Here is a 14,169-nt window from a genome sequence, read left to right as displayed (position 1 = left end):
GAGTACTGGAAAAAGTGGTATCGGTGCATCCCTATAGTTAACCTTTGTCAAACAACTTGCAGTGTAATTATCTAATTGTCTCTGAAAATAGTTATAGTTATTGACCCATTAAAATTAGTTGACCCATTCTTCCCTTTTTATACAATTCCTGATATATCATGACAATATAGTGTAAATTATAACATTTGTAACTAGTTTGCCATCAAAATAATGTATTGTAAGACTCTTTAGATAAAAGCATTAAATTACTACTTGTGAACAGTATAACACCTTTGCTCAGCAGTGGTTCAGTTAGATTGTTTTGAAATCTTGATTGAGTTCAAGACATTATGAAACATTAACAATCTATTCTACACTTTTGAAAGTGTGCTAAAGACTATAATTTGACCAATTACTGAGTGTGGAAAGCTAACTAAAGTATCACTCATACTTAGGGTTAGTGATTTGAATAAACCAAGTAATCAACTGTGGTGTATAATTCAGTTAATTCAGTGCTATGGACATGAACAATATCTCAAGCAATGCTGTTTGAGAAGGGAAAGTGTGCTATAATTTTTTTCTAAGTAATTAGATATAAAATTATGATTTGACAGTAAAAAAAAAATGCATTAATGAAGTACCTGAACCATATCAAAGTCCCTTTCAAGTAAAGTCTGTTCACTTGGCGATCATATTTGCAACGCCTCATGGCAGCTACTGCATTTGGGGTATTCAAGACTAAGTCCTATCTACTTGAAAGGAGAAATCCTGAAATCTCAAAAACTGCTTGCCAAACTCACATGTAAATGACATATTTTAAATCAGCAACAACATCTGACATGAACTGTCCCATAAATGCTGTTTCTTATATTCAAATAGCATTAAAAAAAGTGATTTCAGGCTTAACCAGCCTATGCGCATATGCGATTTCAAGCACGTCTCAGAACACACACTATTTCTATGGCAACCAGTGATTCTAATTGCAGCTGCAGTGACACAATGGCGACTGGCTCCTGAATTTATAAGGCAGGGCTTATTCTGCCATATTCAACGTTGCACTATTTTGGTACAGTATATCTTTGGCCATATCTAGAGACCAGAATATCATAAATTACGTTTCCACCCACATTAAAGATAATATAATTGTCACTTCTGTAGAAAGTCATGTATTTAAATTAGGGATGCACCGATACTGAGCTCTTGTACTCGTACTCGTACTCGTACTCGTTAAAATGCCCCGATACCAAACGCCGATACCACACAGCATGTGATAAGTGCCATATTCAGACAAAGAAACACCGACAACAGAACAACAGATAGCAGAATGGAGTTATTAGAGATTAAGGATGTATACGAAGTATATGTATGCAATGAATATAATGTTAAACATTCAGTATTAATGCCTGTATAGCTGATGTGCGCGAGCTGATAAGCAAATTGAGCGCGCGTGAGTGGAGTTAGCGCGCGGCGGCGCAGATGCGCGTTGTCGAGTGAATATATCTTTCTCACAGACATCACTGGAAAGTTTGTAGTTCGGTCGGATATGTCATAAAAAAGTAAGTAAAACAATGCACAAGTTACTTAACGGTAGCTGTGTGAAATGCGCTAGGCTGTACTGTACTTGTCCCTCTCATTCTGCACCAGTACAAATACGTGCACGCGTTGCGCGTGTTTTGCTTGCTTGAGTGTTTCTGCATTATATGAGTGACTTTGGAATATAAATCGCTGCACGTTTCAGATGAAAAAAAAAAACGCGACTTCTCTTTCTGAAAATATCACAGTTAGGAGATTTATAGCGAGGGGTTCCCTGCATTATTACAGCAAATCGCGTGATTACAGTATAATAAGCCGCTGCAATAGAGCAGCTCCAATGCTATTAAATTAAAGATGATGCACCATAGAGCAAAAAAATTAACAGTGAAAGTAACAAAAAATTGTAAAATAGTTTGCATGAACCTGGATGACAGCATGCCCAGGAGACTACAGGCTGTCATTAAGGCTAAGGGTTGTGCGACTAAGTATTGATGGTTGTGTAAATACTGTCATACTAACAGCTGTCTGAATAATTTTTGGTTTATTGTAATCTATTACATACCTTCTATCAAAGTTATCTGACATTATCAAGCTGAATTTGTTCTGACACAGTTTAACTCTGAGTTCTTGTCATATTTATTACCATTTTCTAAACTATAGCGAATAAACTGTGATAATGTGAGAAATGTTGAAGGTGTCTGAATAAATTTTGGTTTGACTGTATCTATTTGATAAATGAAGTTAACCAACTAACATTATACATACTGTTTTGGTTTCTGTACCCAATATTTTAAAAATTTACAAATGCAATAAAAATATTGGTATCGGTACTCGGTATTGGCAAGTACCAAAAATAAAAGTATCGGTATCGGGTGAGTACTGGAAAAAGTGGTATCGGTGCATCCCTAATTTAAATATATTTGCAATTCCACATTTGTAATAATGGAGTTGTAATTTAGTAATTTGACTACAAATGCAAGATAACACTACAGTTCAAATCGGCTATAATATATCACACATCAAAATAAGAGTAGCCTACTTCTTTAAAGCATGGCAATATTCCTGTAAGATTATTTAAAATGCACTTTTTTAATTTGACTATTATAAAGTGCCTTTTTTTTTTAAAATGTGAACTTAAGTGTGTTTAGAAACAATGAGGTGGCTTTTGAAGAGCTAATTATATATAAGAATTTCATCAGTAATTCATAAATTAGTGTGTCTGCAAAGCACCTTGCCTGATACGCAGCTCTTATCTTTTATTTTGTGAAATATCAACACGCATTCAAGCAATCAAGAGCAGAAGGCAAGTAATACAAAAGCACTTACAACACCTGAAAAGTATCTCTCTTTCATGCCTCTTGAGTAACACATCCTTCCCACTGAGTATCATCCATCATGCTTGATAACTCATGCCACTCAATCCGTCTCCCGGTGCGACAACAGCAGCGGGACGGCCCCTATGTCTATGAGCAGCAGGCGCGGAGAATAGAACTAAAAGAGGAGAAATCCTAGAATAATGAGAATTGATGGGACACCCATAACAGGTCAGGCCCACACATACACACCAACACACAGCAGTGCAGGAGGAAAAATAACAACTCTAAAGTCAGAGGAGTTGAAGAGCCTCTAAAGAAAGAGTTTTTAGGCTTTAAAAAACTGCAGTCACCATGGGTGGCAGAGAAAAGAAACAATACTCCCCACAAAAACATGACTGAAAGCAATGTGGCCTACCTAGAGCTCAGATATTTTCATTCAAACTACATAGGAGGGGAATGAAGGTTCTGCATGGTTCCTCGCTTGATTACTTTCAAGTGTTCCTTGTTTAGTCAGGGTTAAATACCTTCAGGGACAAGACAGTCAGGATTCTGAGTACATCACTACTCATTCATTCTTTACTTTTGTTATTTTTTTTGTTTCTTCACTTTATCTAGCTTTGTATGTTTCTATTTATTACAGAACTCTCAAACTAAAATGAACATAAGAGGCATGTATGCCTCTGTATGAAACTATTACTTCCCAAAACTCCTTTCTCAATTCTCAATTCTTGACTCATGGGGCTTTTAAGGTTTACTTACTTTCAGTAAAATCAATATTTATTCATAAAATAATAATGAAGTCTAATTTACTGAGGACATGAAAGGCAGTGTGAGAAGCTATCTCTGGGGCAAAAAGTATTTGATTACAAGATTGAAAATTAGCAAATATGCCCTATCACAACTTTATCAAACAGTCTTGAAAGCCTTGCAGTCTCATGAATGCGGTACAGGAATACATTAACACACTGGTCTGCTACTTCTGCCTTGATCTCTCTCTTTTATTTTATTTTATTTTTTTCAGGAACAGAACAGTTTGTCAAAGGCAGTCACCGAGAAAGACCTATTTAACCACAGTTACATCCTTACAGTTCATGGGCTAGTTAAAAGAGGATTGAAACTTCAAAATGCAGTAACTTTCTAAAATTCAGATATCAGGTTATGTTCAAGCAGTAGGAGCTATAAATATTTCAATACAAGTTTATCAGATGCCTAAAACTAAAGTTCTAAAAGAGTTCTAAAATAGAAAAGCTTAATGTTCTAAAAAAAAGAAAGCCTTTGGAGATATCTACAGATCAAGTATCTTTTCAAAATGCTGATATTATGTCCAAAACTAAAAGGCCGAGATGAAAAAGAGACATCAGGGAAGCTTTCTGGATCTTTGGCATATTTACATCTCAACATCCAGTGGTTTATTTAATCTATAAGCATCTCTTTTGTCAACTGCAGAGGGCAAAATTCTGTTGAAACTTGACAGCAAGATGGATTAATGTCAATACAGAACTTTAAATAGCCCTGTGAAATGACTGCTGCTTAAACATTGACTGTAATTTTGCCAAGAGGATGTGTTTCTGGATCAGCATATTTTGTATAGTATCAGTATATCTAAACTTTTGCTAAAATAAATAGGGGAAGATTGGTTTTCCCATCTTTACTTAAATCCTAAACTAAAGTCAAAATGTGTGACAAAATTCAAAGTGAGATGTGGAATATTCCTATTTGATATATATGGGCCCGTATTCACAAAACATCTTAAGGCTAAATGTAGCTCATAACATAATGTAGTTCATTTAGGAGAAAATCTTAAAAATAATGGGAGTGTCAATCCGAAATATAGGACTCCTAAATTGTTGCTCTAAGAGTATTTAACAAAGCGTTTTAGCTCTAAAACTAGCTCCTAAATCTGTGAAAGGTTAGGAGTAGTGAAGAGGACTCTTAAGTCACTAAGATCAAACCTCAAACTATCATAAAATGGCTGTTGCCGGCAATGGACCCTTTTCACAAGAATGTGATGACGCGTTTAACGGTCATCAGCATCGTAAATCCTCGAAAGTTTTTCATATTTGTATTTTTTTTTTTAAATGTATCTACATTTACAACACTATTCTTTATATTACCATATTGACCCGAATATAAGACAATGTTTTTTTTCTTGGAAATACATCTGAAAAAACGCGGTCGTCTTATATTCAGGGTCTAGACTTTGACATGTCAATAATACACCCACAACAATAGGTGGCGCCAAATATGCATAAAACGAGTGTGCCATGAAATACGTAATGTAATGCGAGTTGTAAAGATCGTGAGTAAAAACAAAAGAAAAAGAAAACCTTACAGCTGCATGAGTCGTGACTGTCACGTTAGCCTAATGGGACCAAACTCCCTTTGTGATTTTAAAACGTAAGACAGTACCCAGATTTGAAGACTACAGTAAGATTTAACTTCTACTGTTAATAAGATTTTGGTAGTCTACTATTAGATGGATAGCCTAAATGTCCTAATTCAGATGGGCTACCTGTTTTTTTTTTATTTAATGGTATATCAAAAAGTGTATATTTTTTAAATGTGATTGTTGGTACATTTTACCAGTTTTTACCATACTTTCAAAACAAAAATTAAAATAGGAAAAATATGCAATATTAAAATAATTGAAGACAAAATAAGTCTTCAATAAGTCTAAACAAGATTTGGTTTTTAAAAAGCCTTTTTCCAAAAGGTACATCTGGAAAAAGGGGGGTCGTCTTATAATCAGGGTCGTCTTATATTCGGGCCAATACGGTATATTACCTTTGCATCAAATTACAAAAAAATAAAAATAAATTGTGAGCGTGTTTCTAATGCAGCATTTATGGGAGGGATGGTAAATTTGACATCGTTCTCTCTTCTGACAGTGGTTATCAGTCTCTCTCAATTTTTTTTTCCTTTTATTGAAAGTCATGAAAACACTATAGTGTAGTTTTTCTTTTGCTATTTGAGCAAATGGGAATGCACAAAAATACATTTGTGGTACTCTCCCATTCACTGCTCTTCAAGTTAACCCAACTATGACGACTTCCGCTGCCTCTGAATGTAAACATTTTAGAAACATTTGATGATAATGACCTTTTAAAAAGGTATTGCCTTTGGTTTTGGAGGTTATCCCAACTCTAAATTTTTATTTGATTATATAATTGTTTTCATGACCAGTTGGGCAAGAAGTAACAGCTGTTCTTAAGTCCAGTTTTTTTTTTTTTTTGCATGTATTACTATCAGCCATGATTATTCTACTCTGTTAATTAAAAGGCTGTTTATATACATATTCTCGAATTGTTTACGAGAAGCATACATGTAAGAGGCTGACAATTAGTTGAACATATACTTGTTTAATTAGTGACACTTAGCCTGCATTTTAAAATCTTTATTTGAATGTGGCAACATTTTAATTTTTAATCCTTTATATATGACAACATCATGCTCTACAATATCTCTATGAATAAATCTCTTGACAGAGACCCCTCCCCTATCAGCCAATCAGTGTGTGCATAGTTAGTAAGCATGCTGACATCATCCATACCAACAAGGCCAACCCCGCCCTTGCTCTTAGCTTAAGACTTCTCTCTATTCCTTAGTAAAAGTTTGTCTCAGCAGCTTTGTGAATAGGTTTTAAGAAAAAACGCTTAGCTAAAAACGTTTACTGCTATTTAGGAGAACTCTCAGTGGTACAATAAAATGTTTTGTGAATACGGGCCCTGATCTCCAACCATAAACCATAAGATGAGAGAGACAGACAGACAGATAGACAGATAGATAGATAGATAGATAGATAGATAGATAGATACATAGATAGATAGATAGATAGATAGATTTGTCAGCATCATGTCCAGGCACCCGGGAGGCGTTCTGTCCGTGGCTAACCGCTCCTCAGTTTAACAACTCTCAACTGGTCAGCACAGCCTCTGCAGATGATGCAGTGCCACAAATTACACCTCTTGTGTGCAACACAAGTCATTTGAGTATTTCCTATCAACCACTTCCTTTAGGAATGACAGAGAACAACAATACAGACACAACACAAGGCCTAAAAGCCAGAGCATGCTGGCACACTGTGATTTACACAAATAGGGCAAGTTCTAGGAACAATCCTGCATCAAACAATCATAGTCCCAACTCTAAAATCAGAAAGCTGTGATTGGTTGAACAGTATTATAAAGTAATTTCTAACATTTTGTTTATGGAGATGGCCAAACCAAAATTCATTGCGAGACAAAATACATTTGGAAATGTATTGATTAAAAATAACTCAATGAGTATCCAGTATCTCATATGCCACTAGATTAGCATGCTTTTATGTCATTAGCTAAGCCACAGAAAAGAGACCAACTCAGGTGGGTCCTCTTTTGTGTGGCACGTGGATCTGCTCCCTATGTAGTCACCTATAAGTTCCCATTTCTGTTGAAGATGCTGCCTATGAAAACATCAGACAACAAGACAGCTCAGTTACACTTTATTTTAAGGTGTCCTTGTTACAATGTAATTGTACATTGAAGTACTGAGTAATATAAATTAACTACATGCACTTACTATATGGTTAGGTTTAGGATTAGGTTTTGGTTTAGGGTTACTTGCATGTAATTATGCATAATTTATTGTTATTATAATAGTACATGTAGCGTGCGTAACAAGGAAACCTTAAAAAGTGTTACCCAGCTCACTAGTTTATGGAACAGTGCTTCTGTAAGATGCTTCACATCATAAGCGTACTAGTTCCTATTTAAAGATCAAAGTCTCTGCATCATCCTGCTTTCTAGTCAGTGGCGGACCCCATCATAGCTGACAAAGGGCAGAAAAATTTGGCAAGCAGTGCCATGCTATACCTAGTTTTCACAATTGTGTTCAATTTCTCCTGTCCAAATGCTCTCCCATGTCTTTCCAGTGAAATTGCAAAATCAGCTACCACCAAATTTGCCATTGTTATTGAACAAACGCATGCAAGAAAGACTTGAACTTCTTGAACTTCTTACACTTAGGACAATGATTATTTTTGAGCCACAAAAGCTTATCCACTGCAAGGGGTTTTCACATTATAAAATGGAGCATTGTAAACTAACTTTGTTGTATAAATCCTTATTCTGCATAATCCTAGATAAGAATTTTGCAGAACTGTTCCCTATTCAACATGTTGCTGTAATGCCAAGAACTCAGAAACAATAGAAAGTAGGATCCAAACAGATCTGAGCTCACCTTGAAAGACTTGATAAAGAACACTAGAAAGAGGGCTGACTGATAGAACACATTTTTACAGACAATCAGGGACTAACATGGGGAAACAGGGAACAGGAACAGAGCTACAAACTAAATGCAAATTAATACATCACAGTCGTATGCATTAATAGAACCTTAATGTACATGTATCAGTGGAAACTGTACAATTGGAGCTTATCACAATATGCGTTAATAAAAGAAACTTTCATTTCGGCTAACCACAATGAAAATATTGGTTTACTCTGTTTTCATAGACTACAATAATCTCCAAGAAGCACAGAAAGACAACACTGAAATATAATTGCATATACCAAACATACATTTATGCATACATTTCTCACACCATTATTGTGTGTATTATTTTGATCAAAATATTTGTGATTTTGTACATTTTTGATGTGTATGTATGCAGTTTCCAGCTGAAATAAACACTAGTGGCAGTAAAACACATTTCTTTTCTCCTTTTCACCTTTTCATACGATTACAGGGGCAGTGTGTTGATTTAATAAATCTTATTTTTGTGTGGTTTCTTTGCACAATACTACATTATGACCTTAAAACATCTTGTGGATGAACTGATGTTAGCATCACATAATCAGCTCTATATGAGTTTTCTGACATAGGTTACTCACCTAAGTAGCGCATTGCACTTGTGACGCTGAGTGCTTGGGTATGAGTCAGTAAAAGAGTTCAAAGACTTTTAGAAGTTAAGTTAAAATGGCATGGTTGCTTCAGCGAATGTGTTTTTATATCACCTTTGCTTTTGTTAATTTTTTTATCTTTTTGCTATCTGATAATTTTAGTGTTGTTGGTACATTATAGAGCATTAACCTTTTAGACCCACTCACCGAACATTTCACTTCTGAACTGCTAAGATACATACACAACCAATGTAATAAAACATTGCCAGATTCACATATATTAGTTTCATTAGTTACAGATAAAACAAGCTGAACAAGCTTTTCATGCCACTTACTGAGCATTTCACTTTGAAAGTGCCATGAAACGTGCAAGAATACATGTAATAGAATTTTAAAGAAATGTTGCCACATCCAGGCTTGTTTTTCCAAAGAGTCTGCTATCAGCGGCAGTGAATGCATTTCTATCTACCTATCCACTGAAATGGATAGGACTTAATGGTAATGTAATGGATAGTACTGAAATGCAGTGCCAAATTAAGAACAATCTTCCATTGGTCTTACAAGATCAAAATGAAGGAAAAGCAGAGCAATTTTCACACCTAGTGATAATGTAAAGTGTCATCCCCCCCATCAAAGAAGCCTCACACAATACATTACACAGTAGAAAAAAAGGGTAATGTAAAGAGTTTTAGATTCAAAACAATCTATGATCAGTATTCCAGATGCTAAGCTGAACTGATAATAAGCCTCTTTACTTAGTCACTGAGCTCAGTGAACTTTGAGTTATTTGTCCTGAGATGGCGTGTTGTGCTGTTGTGGGATAAACTGAAGTAGTGAGTTATCAGCTATGGAACCAAACAGGAAAAACCTCAAGTGGCATCTGTGTGCTGATGGCTGGGAAGCACAGCCTGTCACGGATGACAGGAGAACATGACAACAGTCTCAGCTGTAGTACACACCGGTAAAAACACACTCAGAAATACACTGGAAACTGAAACTTATACTATTATGTACAATTGTATGCATTATCCTTTGAAACTTTACTGGCTAAAAATGCTATATATTCTAACTGAATTTAGAATTTAACCATGTTGGGGTTAAAACGTGTTAGTACTGATGCTTTCGACTAAATTTACTCAAATTCACTAACAAGTTCAATTATTTGTCAGTTTATTTTGGGGTTTTTGTTCTGTTCATCCATCCAGCCACACTTACAAATTCCCTAAGCTCATTCTTTACTTGATTCTTTCTTGTTTTTAAGAATCCCCATTAGATTTGTGGAACCATCCGAATTGCAATGTCTAATCTGTATTTCGTTCATCTTTACAGTTAAAAGGATGCAACATCAAAGGCTAATCAAGCTGATACTCATTTCAAATATAAATCACATTTCCCACGAGCAGGGGAGATTACAGGGAGCTGACCATTGTCTTATGGCATATCCATATGCATGAGAAAGCCATGCTCTTGCTCTTGGCAGTAACGGGCATCCCGCCAGCATGAGTGACTGATTCCAGTTCAGATCCCACAGAACTTGTTAAGGCCAATGTGTGATGTTAACGGATGTGTGTGACCTCAGATCAGTGGAGGAGTGTACTTAAGATGCTGGGATAATGAGAGTAAAGGTGTGCGGGCCTGTCAGGTCATTTGTACAGCCATTACGGAGGGATGCAACAAAAGTGACAGGTTTTGTGTAGGACATAATGAGCCAGTTTTTACTCTAGGCAGAGACAAAATTTCATATGGCGGGAGATTACAATAATGTCACCCCACACACACCATTTGGAAAATCAGGATTAATCTTTAGCTAAATCATGAATAGGATCAGATCTGTCAAAAACAACTGGGTGAATTGGCTTTGACAAATTTGTTATGACTTTCTTTATGGAAAATGTACATGAGCGTGCAATATGGCAATTATGTGGTCATATGTAGGGGTGTGACTCATTGTGTAGTCAGCAAATCGATTAGATTCAAGATTCATAGGTTGATCAGATTCAGATAATCAATAATGCATTGAGAAAGCTTGTGAAACTACACCATTCGCATGGCAACTAGTTGCCAGAAGTGGCTAAACACATACCTGATGGATAAAGACCTGTGCTCCACGTGGGCTCAGGAGCAAGATAGCTCTTCTGAGAGTGTCCCTGTAGCGGTTGAGCTCCTCTGTGTGCATGGAGGTGAACAAACTGGAAAACACACCACTGATGTTCCTATCCACTCGCTGCAGAGACACATCAAAGATTTAAACTACTTCAGTCTGTGTGCACTGAATTTATTTAATACACGAGTTTCACAATTTGAGTTGAATTACTGAAATAAATGAACTTTTCCACGACATTCTAATTTATTGAGATGCACCTGTATATATAATTCTCGTCCAACTGTCAATAACATTCAGAAATGCAGAATTTAAAATTAACAAAAAATATGAAGTCATCTTCAGAAGATGACACTTATAAAAATCAATCTTCATTTTGATGTAAGACCTCAAATATGATCTATAATAGGGAAGTAATTAAAACACTATTGCATCTGCTGTAAATCTGCTAGTTTCAGGAAGTATTTGAATGCTCTGTGCCTGGCTATTGTGCCTCACCCTGGGAATCAAATTGCCCATCACACCCTCTCAGCAGCAACTAATTGACAGAAAGAAAAGCTTTTATGGGGGTAAATGAATGGCAACCTCACACAGAATTTGCAGCAAGCCACACACATTTCCGCCAAATTGAAACACCTGTCATTCACAAAGTTCCATTAGTCCACTGATCCTTGTATGCACATCCCTGATCCTTGTGTGTTCATTTAATATTTTGCTAATTTGATTATTTCAGCTACCAATAAGTGTGTAGTACTCTCAACTCTGTTTAAAGCATTTACACGTTTATACCCATTCCATATCATTTTGCAGATGTTTTTAGTGAAAAAAAAACAAAAGTGGTTTCAAAGTTTTAATGCCTGGTTTACATACTGTACAAAGCCCAGTACACTGATACCAAATGGTAAATGTGAGCTGCCTGCTGCTATCATATACATTGTCTGATTTATGTTTTGATCCTTTTCTTCTTTTTTTTTTTTTTTACATTTAATTACAGTACAGTTTTTATTTAACTTTTAGATAGAACACATTTTAATTTAATCATTATTTAAGTTTTTTATTTACCTGTATGTAAACACGGTTCAGTGTTAATGTTTAAACTGTGTATTTACAATGTTAAAGTAGCTGATAACAATAGGTATTCTTATTAGGAATAAAACTGCCTCGTTTTTGAACTGTGCAGATCTGCAACTGAATAGTTAAGCTTATTAAGCTACTGTATTTTAATGATGGTGATTATGTTGGTACTTGGAGAGACAAATAATTTCTGAGGTGGTACTTGGCATAAAAAAGTTTGAGAACCACTGATATAGTGCATGTATGTACTACTTTTATGGTGCCTTTTGTCCTTCTTGCATGAGCTAAATAGCCACTTAAATGAGCCACTTAATATTTATTTTTTTTCTCCCCACAAATAAATAAATAAATAAATAAATGATGCTGTAAAACAAAAAACAAAAACAAAAAAAACAACAACAAAAAAAACAAAACAAAAAAAACAGCAACATTCCCTGACAAGCATTATTCCACAAATTAATAAAAAGCTTGCTTTTTTTTTTACATCTAAAGTGTTCAGCAATGTAAATAAAAACTGCCATCTGGGCATCAACAAAGATGTTTATGGTACAATTGTCTCTGCTCTCTCTGCGGTTTCATCTGCAGTAAAAACTGATGGGTTTTCTGTCTAGTGTAGCCTTCATTACATTGCATGCAGAAATATTTGTGTACGGTGAAGGGGGATGGATTTGACAAGCGAGAGAGTGCTGTCTGCTTCAGCTCAGAACTTAAGTACCAGCTGTTGAAATCCCAGTGAAATTTAGCAAAGACACTTGTGGGAAAATTATAACGAGCAGGATAATCAAAGAACTGAACCACAGAACAAATCCCAGCAAACATGGTCTCCAAGGGATCATTCTCAGAGGAGAGGAAGTCAAATGACGTCCTAACTCCATTCCCTCTCAGTTCTTTTTTTCCCCTTATACAATATTTAAAGAAAAAAATCATAGCAATTTCCCCCCCTGCAATGTTGACAACAGCCTCCACTAGTGTTGTTCTGAGGGCAGTGTGAGTCATCATGGGTAATGCCACAGTGTACACACACCCACACACGTATGCACACACGCACGCACACAGAGTTTGCCCTCAGCATCGAAAAAAAGGGCTGTAGGATAGAAAGTGATGAAATAGGAACAAACATAAAGATGAACACAAGATAGAGATTGCCAACTGAAGTGCACTCCATACAGTAGAGACACACTTCTCTATGGAATTATATTTGTGCCACAATTCTGGCAAAATCATAATTTTATTATATAATGATAAAATGAACATAAAATGTCTTGGAACGAAGAAACATTTAGGCAAAAAATGAAAATTAACTCTGCAAATGTAGGACCTAGTTTAATATAATGTATTTTAAAATGACTTGGAATTTAGTAGGTGGAATTTATTTATTTATGCATTTACATACATTTTTTTTTTTTTTAATATTGCAAACTATGTATAATAATTTGTGATTAGGGAAGAAAAAAAGTTAACATTTATAAATAATAAAGATGCAGAAATCTGAACTCGACACCATGAACTTTTATCATTTAAAACATGCATATTTTCCCATTCTTGTGGCCTCTGTAACATATTCAATATTGTTGTAGTGATCATAGCTTTTTCTTCTCATAAACAATGTATTTCTTTTCTTTTCTTTTCTTTTTTTTCAGAGTGGGTACTTGAGACCAGACCAGATATTTATATGGTATTGGTCTTGGCCTTTTCATTGACTCAAAAAAAAAAAGTAAAATAAAAATCAAAGCTGAGTTGAAATATCGATTACCTGATTTAATCAATCTTCATTTTATTGATCTATATCGATACTTAAAGTACAAGATTGTTAAGATCATTAAGTGTTGAAAGTCATCAATAAAACAGCATGACTTAAACAACATATAGCTAAGATTTTGCATAGTTGTTGTAGTTATAACAAAATTATAAACTCAACACTTTTGTTTTTCACGCCATTTTTCATGAGCTGAACTCAAAGATCTAAGACTTTTTCTATGTACACAAAAGGCCTATTTCTCTCAAATATTGTTCACAAATCTGTCTAAATCTGTGTTAGTGAGCACTTCTCCTTTGCCGAGATAATCCATCCACATCACAGGTGTGGCATATCAAGATGCTGATTAGACAGCATGATTATTGCACAGGTGTGCCTTAGGCTGGCCACAATAAAAGGTCAATCTAAAATGTGCAGTTTTATCACACAGCACAATGCCACAGATGTTGCAAGTTTTGAGGGAGCGTGCAATTGGCATGCTGACTGCAGGAATGTCCACCAGAGCTGTTGCCCGTGAATTGAATGTTCATT

General features: G+C 35.5%; 1 protein-coding gene across 1 annotated transcript in view; it reads right to left on the bottom strand.

Moving 5' to 3' along the window:
- The window catches only part of grid1b (glutamate receptor, ionotropic, delta 1b), a 484,036-nt gene that overhangs the window by 174,258 nt on the left and 295,609 nt on the right, over window positions 1–14,169 (bottom strand). Inside the window, exon 4 of the mRNA XM_016439916.1 lies at window positions 10,791–10,951. Coding sequence (XP_016295402.1) covers window positions 10,791–10,951 — 161 coding nt within the window. The remainder of the gene's footprint in view (window positions 1–10,790; window positions 10,952–14,169) is intronic.

Source organism: Sinocyclocheilus anshuiensis, unplaced genomic scaffold, assembly GCF_001515605.1.
Source record: "Sinocyclocheilus anshuiensis isolate Anshui unplaced genomic scaffold, SAMN03320099.WGS_v1.1 scaffold151, whole genome shotgun sequence".
In the NCBI taxonomy this organism is placed as follows: domain Eukaryota; kingdom Metazoa; phylum Chordata; class Actinopteri; order Cypriniformes; family Cyprinidae; genus Sinocyclocheilus; species Sinocyclocheilus anshuiensis.
Note: the sequence above shows the minus strand (reverse complement) of the source record. Positions and strands in the feature narration are given on the sequence as shown.